Source organism: Hippocampus bargibanti, linkage group LG06, assembly GCF_051943395.1.
Source record: "Hippocampus bargibanti isolate YZ-2025 linkage group LG06, ASM5194339v1, whole genome shotgun sequence".
NCBI lineage: Eukaryota > Metazoa > Chordata > Actinopteri > Syngnathiformes > Syngnathidae > Hippocampus > Hippocampus bargibanti.
The window spans coordinates 10,474,943-10,483,901 of record NC_142739.1 but is presented as its reverse complement, the minus strand read 5'-3'; the positions used below and the strand labels follow the sequence as shown (position 1 = coordinate 10,483,901).

Here is an 8,959-nt window from a genome sequence, read left to right as displayed (position 1 = left end):
TTATAAAATAAAGATTAAAAGGTAAGGTCACAACCAATCGGGTTGCAGCGTGTCGATCTCTCCTTGTTGTCATTGTATTTTTATTGTATTCATTCCATCATGACGTCCCTGATCCACTGTTGAAAAGGACGCTTTGATCCTCTCCTCTTTCCTCTAGAACTGCTTCATGTCACAAAGAGGGTACAGCAAGTGCTGAAGAATGAATGACTGTGTCTTTGTGTTGTCATATTATTTGTTATTGAGTTTTTTGTTTTGTTTGACTTCAAGATGGCGCCGCGAGAGTGGCTGCCTTTCCAGCACCTCCTGTATTTTCTTTTTCTACTTCTTTCATTCCTCTTCCTTTCATAACTTTGCTGCTGTGAAATGTAAATTTCTCCACTGCGAGACGAATAAAGGTACATCCAATCCAATGGCAGTCAAGATTTTTGGCCACAATTCAGATATGGTGTCAGTCAAGCAAAGAGGAGTTAGCTTTCAATCAGTGTCATGGGTGGGAGAACAGGCCGGTCTTTGTCAACAACAAAAAAAAAGCTTTAGTATCTGAGTAGAGAGAAGCCATTGTGCTTGTGAAACGCCTCCTTATGGTTCACGTCCTCAGATCGTAACGGATCCTTGGCCCCAGGTTGAACAAATGCAGCCACGACTATACATGCCTTGCACTTGGGGATGCTTACTGTAAAGGCAACTTGATGAGATCAAGTAGGCGGGAATACAAGCATTCGTGGTATGCTTCCATTGTAAAGAGCAGCTGTTACTTAAAATCCAACAGTCGTCCACGTGATCTCATCTTATGTGACTCATTCGCGAGGATAATGCTCATTTTCTCTCGTTGCAAAACGCAACATTCAAAACATTACTGTCAGGCCCAGATGAAAACCAAAATAACCACAGAACCAAAAAATGTTTTTTACTTTTTTTTTCTTTTAATTTCACAAAAATGTTTCGGCTTCCTTGAAGACAGAATATTCTAGAAGGGGGAAAATATATAAACCCTGAATGCACAGTTCTCACGGTACAGACATTTTGAGAATATTTCACAGGTCATTTTAGGCACTTGGAATCATAAACCAAAGAAAACAAAAAATCCCTTTCTGAGCAAGAAAAAAAATACATCTTTGGTCCAGTATTTTACAAAAATGAAAAGCCAGAGTATAAAATAATATCAGCTTTTGTCTCCTAAAGATTGTATTTCTATAAAAAGCTTCACAAAGATTTCTTTTTTCCATTTTTTTAAACATTAAATAAAACATTAGTGCTACATCTTTGAAAAAAAACAAGACCAGCAATCTCAGGGACGTTGCGTGTTGGCTCACTCGTATTTACCGCAAAGCAGGATTGTTTTGCTTTCAATCGAGTCGCATTTGGCAAACTTCTCATGCGTTTTGAGCTCCTCTTTCTGCAAGAAGATACAAAAAAAGAATATCCACATTTGGCGACGCGAGCCTCAGCTACAGGGAAGCCACGTCTGATAGGACGCGGTGCACGGCGACACGAGCGGCGCCTGCACGTGCGCGATGTAGTAATTGCTGAAGTTAATGTCCTGGACGTACGGCGCCGGCTGGTAGTAACACGTGACGTTGGTCACGGTGGGGATGGCGTTCTGCTCGGCCAGCACCTTCAGCGCCAACATGGAGATTAGGCTGAGCGTCTGACGTCGCTCGTGACCCATCAGACAGACGGTGCTCTCGTTCACCACCTGGTAGAGCGTCATCAGGCACTCGTAGCGTTTGTGCTCCATGCCGGCAAAGTGGTTTTGGAGGTACGCTTCCAGTTTCCTCTGCTGCTCGCCAATGTCGGAGAAGTCAATGAAGAAGCGCGAGCACATGTAGCGCTGCATCTGCTTCATGTCCGACTCGGAGGCCGCTCGGAAGCCCCGTACGAGCAGGTGGCAGTACTTCAATAAGCCCCCCCCTCGGATCTCTTCGGGGCTTCTCGTGGCTATGGTCCTCTGACACAAATGATCCATGGCCTCCTGGAAGTTGCCGTACACGCTCTCGCCGACCACCGTGGGGTGAAAGCTTTCCGACATGGGCGTCTCCGAGCAACGGTCAAACAAGAGCAGCGAGTCCAGGCAAATCTGGAAGGAGTCCACGCTGAACTCAAACTGCCGCCGTAAAGTGTCCACAAATTTCAATTCCACGTTCTTGCCCGTGTTGTTGGACAGCGAGATGAGACTCCAGCGGTCCGCGTCGTTACACACTTTCACCAGTTTCTGCACGTAAGCCTCTTTGAGGGTCAGCGCTGTGATTCGCTCCTTGGACACTTCAGGGGGGAGGAAATCAAACAGGCAGTCCAACACCACATCCTTCACCAGTCGGAAGGCCTGGTCGTCCTTCAGCGATACGCCAAAGATCAGGTCCAGGTCTTTGTAACCCAGCCCAGTGTCCTGGTGGAGCACGTGGCTGGCAGCCGAGCCGTTCAGCCGCACGTCTTTAACGCACACCCCCTGGTCCTCCAGCCGTGCCCGCACCACCTAAATGAGACACAAACATGCAACGGAGCGTTAGGTACGCGCATGGTACAATGAAACGGGCTACGTTGTCAAGACCAGATCAATACTCTTGTCTCAAAGTCCATTTCATCAGAATGGACTTTTGCTTAAATGAATGCAGAGAAAGCCAACCACGGCGCAGCAGCTTCCAACTGTCATCTTATCACACAAGCAGACTGTGACACGTATATACGTATTTGTGAGCGCACTGTGCATTGGTGGTGAGTTGACGTGGAAACCTTTATGCCTTGTGGCTTTACTTCTCAGTTTGCGAGTCTTGAAGTGTGAGGTGGGTTTCCTTTCCTCTCCGAGTGACGTGGATGATGGTTCAACAAAAGTGTTCCACACACAAAGAGGATTTACATTGATCTATCAATCAAAAGGAGAAGCTTATGATTGAAAGTCCACCACGTGGACCTATGTATAGACCGTGTACTCAACTAACTAGAGCACAGGTGTCAACGCCAAGGCCCGGGGGCCAAATGTGGCCTACCAGATCACTTTATTCGGCCCGCAAAAGCAAATCCAACTTGTGACATTCCATGATGCTCGCTAATGTCCGAACCAAAATTTCAAATTGTCCCATGTAAACCACAACACATTATTTTTAGACTTCAAATTTGAAAACTACTTATTCATTAACTCATTCACTGCCATTCACGAATTTATTTGGAAATGGAAAATATGATGTACAGCGGCATTCCCAAATTTGTTCGGTTTTGTTATTTTAATGCTTGGGTGCCGATAAAGCGCTGGCCATGGCAGTGTTTTTTCTTTTCCGCAAGGGGGCAGCGTTTCCCTTTTTGCCATGTTAGCGCTTTGTTCCAGTTTCAGCTCTTGTTCAAGCGCTATATAAACCAATATGTATGTATTGCATTGTAGTTCGGACAGCCACCCCCATTTCAAGCTCGCCGAAGGGAAAAGAAGAAGATAACTCCAGACCCATATAATTTAGGAATTAACTATTTGTTTCTGATGAAAGAAGAGAGTCTAAGCCTTAGACTCTAAGGTTTTTAACGCTGTACTGAATGTTTATGTAGTCCCAAAACTCAATATTCTGTGGGTCCTGGAATTCAAGTGACAATGACAAAAACCCTGGCACTGGAGTGGACACATTTTTTGCACAAGTCTGGCAGTGAATGAGTTGAATTTGTTGTGAGCTTTAAATGTAATATGTGGAGGGGATGAAACATTTTAATGACTTCTCACAAATTCACAACAGCGCCCGCCCCGAGAGGAAACCATAACCACAACGCGGCCCGTGGCAAAAAAAAAAAAAAACAAGTTTGACACCCTTGATCTACGGCAAGGGAAAGCTCATGATCTAAATCAAATCACTAGATGTGTCATCTCTCTGTGGAAAGGAATGGCTCATGATAGAGTCAAGATCCATCCATCTGTCAACCTACACAGGATTCTTCACGGATCTTCATTGAAGGCAGCCGCAGAAGAACACAATCCTAATCACACCCTCCACCCCCTTGTCACTGACCCATCAGATTAGAGCGTGTCAACTCTCTCTTATGGTGATCACATTAAGACCGATTTAACTATTCCAGGTCAGCGTCGCCCCCCAAAAAATCAATAAAAACATGTTTTTAAAGTCAAGGAAACCCCTCACACAGTTCAGGATGACTCGGTGTAGGAGAACGTGAACTCTGGCTAAAGTTGTACCGATGTCACAACTCAGAATGTGAGCGCTCAGATTTACATTAGGCAACCCTTCTGCAGGGGCTGCATGTGTGGCTCGCAAGCAGGCGGTGGAGGTGAAACCCCAGTCGGGACTCGACGCACGTCTTTCCTTATATAGTAAAAAGACCATTGATTAAAGTGACAGCTATGACTTGCGTAACAAAAGCCGGCTTGCTCTAAACGAACTAAAAAGAACATGTCTACATGATAAAACAATCTTTCTTTGACAGTGACACCTTGTATATTTTTAATCCTCTAACACTGCATGGACCATGAGAATGGAATTCCCACTCTTCCAATCATTCTAAATAGTATTGAAGCATATTTACTTGGAAATATTCAAAACGTGATTTCATAAAGTGAATCATTCCACATTGGGGTCAGCGCAAAAACAAACGTCTCCACTTCAGGAGGGTTCAACCTGCATTGAAGCTTCCTGTAACACTCAATGGAGCATTCATTCATCTTTCCATAACCACAAGCATGAGCTCAGGGCTTCATACACTCACTGAGCTCATCAGACATATGAGAATGAAGTGCAGCGTGACTATGAGGTTTGAGATGGGCCATAAGTGGACTTTTGACTCATGTGAAGGCACTTTGCTGATAGCTAACTGTCTGTTCGCCCCCTTTCCCCTGAGGGGGGGGGGGGGTTGCATAAATTAGACACTCGAAATGGGGGGGGATTTGAATTGCATTTAAAGACAATTGCCATGGTTCGCGTGTAAATTATATAAAATCGTGAAGACTAACAACTATCGAGGAAATATATTAAACAACAGAAACAGACAGGAATAAGCCCGTAATCCGTCATGGGATTGTTCTTTAAATGGTGCAAGGCAAAAGTTATTAGAATGTTCCGTGAATAAATTTGTAATTTAATGACACGCAACGTCGATAACTTCGATACCAAAACGCCACTTGAAATAAAATGTCCATTTCTTTTACCTGAACAATCTGTCGGGGTCTCATGGACAACGTGGGGAAGTTTCCCCGGCCGTGGATGGGCACAGCCTCCCCCAAGATGGAATCCAAACGCTGCACCTGATCCCAGGACAAAACGCAGAAACGCTGGCTCTGCTTCGAGGTATCTCCGCACTCCATGCTGATCGACAGTCCCACGAGACACACACAAAAAAAATGAAGCAAGACAAATTCCTGTGGGATATTTCACGAAATGTTTCCCGTTATTGTCGGATGGAGTTCTGGGGGAGGAAGCGCTGGGTCAGCTGCTCGCCGAGAAGTCCGCCCTACGAGCTCCAGCACCGATTCATAAGGAAGGTCCCATGTGTTTCAAAACTCCACCTTCATTAGCAGACGGCGCCCTGATTGGTTATCGGTTCTCGTCATCAAGTAAAGCCCTAATGGAAACACGCTGTAGACGTCACTGCCCGACTCCTCCCTTTCTCACTTTCTCCAAGAGTATTGACGTCACTTCCGCAACTGTCCGAACAATGCTCTATTAAAAAAAAGAAAACCCTGGCTACAAATACACAAAAATACTTTTATTATGAACTTATTTTGAAGACGTTTCAGTAAATCGTAAAATAGATTACACAATTAGATTTAAAACGCGCGCCTGTTCACACACACACAAACACACGCACACGCACAAGCACAGACACACGCCCTCACACAATGTCTACTGAGTACTCTACTCAATGTCAAAAGTGCATTGCAGACCTGAGGGACGTTTAAATAGTTAAACGACCATAGTTGACACTCAAATGATATGCTATGATGCAGCAGTGTCCAAAGTCGGTCCTCGAGGGCCGCTGTCCTGCCTGTTTTCCAGCTCTCCCAGGAGCAACACACCTGATTCAAATGATCAGCTCATCAGTCAGCTCTGAAGCAGCATCAAAATGGTCCTGATGATTTGAATCAGGTGCGTTGCTCCTGGGAGAGCTGGAAAACAGGCAGGACGGCGACCCTCGAGGACCGACTTTGGACACCCCTGCTATGGTGACAAGTTAATTTTAACAAATTGAAACTGCAGTGGATTTATGAGTGATAGAAAAAGGCATTTTACTGCACGTATTATTATTATATTGAATCTGCTTAATTTCCTGTATGTGATAGTTGTCCGTGTTAAGTGCTTTGTTACAGCTTCAGCTGTTGTTGAAGCGCTATATGAATCAATATGTATTGTATTGTCTATTGTATCGTGTTGAATAAACGCAAACTGTATTTAAACTCAACTGTATTTATAGAGGGCTTTCAAACAGACAACCTGCATACAAAGTGCTGTACACGGACAACTATCATACAGAGGAAAAAAAACAGTCACAAAGATAGTTGAAAGCGCCAGGGAGTAAGAAACAATAAAGCATATTATTTTAGTTTATGTTAACTGTTTTGTTAAGTGCTTTGTTAAAAGTGTCGCTGTTATGAAAATGCAATGTATTGTATTGTATTGTATTGTATTGTATTGTATTGTATAATATTCAATGTCGGACAGTGACATTGCTGCTGACATATTGAAAATGACATCTATTCTCTGGCAAAGGGCACAGTGCGGCCAATAACTTCCAGTCTGTAAAACGCTAACTTCACCATTCTCATTTGAAACAGCTATAATAATAATAATACAATTAATTTCAAGCGCCTTTCAAAACACCCAAGGACACTTTACAATAAAAACAATAAAACAAAGCACATAACAATAAAACCATAAGTAAAATGATGAATAATAAAATTGCAGATTGAACTAGACCATGAATGCAATTTTAAACAGATGGGTTTTGAGTTGGGACTTGAAAATAGGGAGGGAGTCAATATTACGGATGTTGGGTGGAAGTGAATTCCAGAGTTTGGGAGCAGAGCGGCTGAAAGCTCTGCATCCCATCGTGGTGAGACGGGCAGAGGGCACATAGGGCAGAGGGCACATAGGTGAAGGGAGGATGAGGATCTGAGAGACCGAGAGGGAACAGCGTTTTGAAGCAGGTCAGAAAGATAGGGTGGGGCAAGGTTATGGATGGCTTTGAATGTAAACAGAAAGAAGTATTTTGAATTCGATTCGACGTTCAACAGGGAGCCAGTGGAGTTGCTGGAGGGCAGGGGTGATGTGGTGAAAGGAGGGGGTTCTAGTGATGATCCGGGCTGAAGAATTTTGGACGAGTTGGAGTTTATGTAGAAATTTCTGATTGACACCGAAGAGAAGTGAGTTACAATAATCGATGCGGGAGGTGACGAGACTGTGGATAAGGATAGCAGCGGAGTGAGGGGTGAGCGAGGGACGGAGACGGTTAATATTAGGGAGGTGGAAATAAGCGGACCGAGTTATGTTATTTATATGGGAGTGAAAAGATAGTGAGCTATCGAGGATGACACCCAGGCTCTTGACCTGAGGGGAGGGGGACACGGTTGAACTGTCAATGGTGAAAGAGAAACTGTTAGTTTTGTGGAGGGTGGATTTGGTACCGACAAGGAGAAGTTCAGTTTTTTCACTGTTAAGCTTGAGAAAGTTATGGGAAAGCCAGAATTTAATTTCTGAGAGGCAAAGTGAGAGGGATGAAGGTGGAAGAAAGGCGTCGGGTTTGCTGGAGAGGTAGAGTTGGGTGTCATCCGCGAAGCAGTGAAAGTGAATGCCAAACTTACGGAAAATATTGCCAAGAGGAAGTAGGTAGATGATAAAGGGAAGGGGCCCCAGGACAGACCCTTGAGGCACACCAGAGGACACAGGAGAAGACCGTGAGGTGAACGAGTTGATTTGGATAAATTGTGAACGATCAGAGAGATAGGAATGAAACCAGCAAAATGGGGTGTGCGAGATGCCTAGGGTGGAAAGTCTGTCGAGCAGGATAGGTCAAAAGCTGAGGTCAGGTCGAGAAGGATGAGGATGGAGAGTGAACCGGCATCGGCTGCCATGAAAAGATCATTCGTGATTTTTATGAGAGCCGATATGACCTCCACCTGAGAGAACAAAGTAAAGATCACAGATGTGGTTTCCCTTAACATTGAGTTTCAAACCTTGAATGTTGCTGTCATTTTTTCCCGATCTGATCAAAATGATCATACTTGAATCCAATTGTATTCATCTGTGACACTCGCTCAACATGGCAGCTTCAGGGAAACGACACGAAAAAAACTTTCAAAAACAAAGCACACTATATTTAAAAATATTTTAAATGTGGACTGACTTGTCAAATCATGGAGTTGAAGTGAAAGTCGAGTCTGGTGATTGCCAAGTCAAAGTTACGGCGAGTCTTTCATTATAAAATAAGCGAGTCGAGTCAGAAGAACCTCGTCCCCCACCTCTACAGACGTCGCCTACTGAGCTTGTCGTGGTATCATCATGATTGCCTCATTCACGATCCATCCATAGTCATCATCATTGAACTAAAACGAATTCATTCAGACATCTTTAACATCATCTAACCTCATGAGAACTGGAGCCTATTCCAACTATTACTGGGTAAAACGGCAGGTACGTGGCCGAGATTGCCAGTCAATTGTCGGATTACCACACATTCATCTACATAACATTACAAAGAGAAGATCACATGTGATTTGTCAACCAATACGTTGAATATGCCTTGAAAATTGCAGTGTGACTTTATTTAGTTGAACCTATTCAATGTATTGCATGGGTATACGGTCTTCCAAAAAAAGCCTGCTTTGAAGTTTTGACAAAATGACTTGCTACTTTGGCAAACTCCACGCTCAACGTTTATTGACTCAAGGGATATTTGCAGAGCATGCCGGATGTTTTTTTTTCTTTTTCTTTTTTTTTAATGTCTGCAATGCCCTGCTGTATGACGCTATCTGTAGGCGTCT

The 8,959-nt window shown here is 43.9% G+C and overlaps 1 protein-coding gene across 1 annotated transcript; it reads right to left on the bottom strand.

Moving 5' to 3' along the window:
• Nucleotides 1-901: 901 nt before the first annotated feature.
• tent5ba (terminal nucleotidyltransferase 5ba) lies at nucleotides 902-5,435 on the bottom strand. Its single transcript, XM_088999243.1, has 2 exons — nucleotides 5,132-5,435; nucleotides 902-2,473 (listed from the first exon to the last, which is right to left on the bottom strand). Exons 1-2 carry the CDS (start codon nucleotides 5,285-5,287, stop codon nucleotides 1,445-1,447), a joined length of 1,185 nt encoding a protein of 394 aa, XP_088855369.1. The 5' UTR covers nucleotides 5,288-5,435; the 3' UTR covers nucleotides 902-1,444.
• Nucleotides 5,436-8,959: the final 3,524 nt, after the last annotated feature.

Bases quoted from the DNA above. Each gene is read 5' to 3' on its own strand.
- tent5ba (XM_088999243.1), bottom strand. From the start codon at position 5,287: ATGGAGTGCGGAGATACCTCGAAGCAGAGCCAGCGTTTCTGCGTTTTG. The intron at 2,474-5,131 runs GTAAAAGAAATG...TGTCTCATTTAG, and splicing joins GACCCCGACAGATTGTTCAG to GTGGTGCGGGCACGGCTGGA.